General features: G+C 66.1%; 1 protein-coding gene across 1 annotated transcript in view; it reads right to left on the reverse strand.

The window, feature by feature from the left end:
- SMARCD2 (SWI/SNF related, matrix associated, actin dependent regulator of chromatin, subfamily d, member 2) overlaps nucleotides 1-445 on the reverse strand; it is a 12706-nt gene that overhangs the window by 2071 nt on the left and 10190 nt on the right. The window contains exon 7 of the mRNA XM_017736293.1: nucleotides 114-211. Within this exon, the coding sequence (XP_017591782.1) occupies nucleotides 114-211 (98 nt within the window). The remainder of the gene's footprint in view (nucleotides 1-113; nucleotides 212-445) is intronic.

Below are 445 nucleotides of genomic sequence, written 5' to 3' on the forward strand. Positions count from 1 at the left end.
CGGGGGGACACCGCCCAGCCCAGTGCCCCCCCCGCAGAGCCCCCAGGGGCAGTGCCCAGAGCCCAGTGCACTCTGCAGAGCCCCCAGGGGCAGTGCCCACGCCGTGCCCCCACCTGATGGTGTGGTTGATGATGATGGGGTCCGGGTGCTGCAGGAGCCCCGCCAGCTTCATGGGGATCTCGGAGAAGCGCATTCGGACACAGTTGAAGATCTGGGGGGCAGAGCAGAGCCTCTGGCACCCTCACCTGTGCACCAGGTGGGGCATCCCCAAGCTGGTGCTGCAAGCCAGAGCCCGGGGAAGGGGCACAAGCAGAGCCTGGAGGGGCTGTGGGAGGCGGGAACGCGCCGGTACCTGGCGGAAGTAGCGGTTGCAGTTGATGAACTCCTTCTCGTGGCTGTCCTGCAGCATGTTGTGTTTGATGTAGAGCCACAGGGCCTGCATGAT

This window comes from Corvus brachyrhynchos, unplaced genomic scaffold, assembly GCF_000691975.1.
Source record: "Corvus brachyrhynchos isolate BGI_N302 unplaced genomic scaffold, ASM69197v1 scaffold96, whole genome shotgun sequence".
In the NCBI taxonomy this organism is placed as follows: Eukaryota; Metazoa; Chordata; class Aves; order Passeriformes; family Corvidae; genus Corvus; species Corvus brachyrhynchos.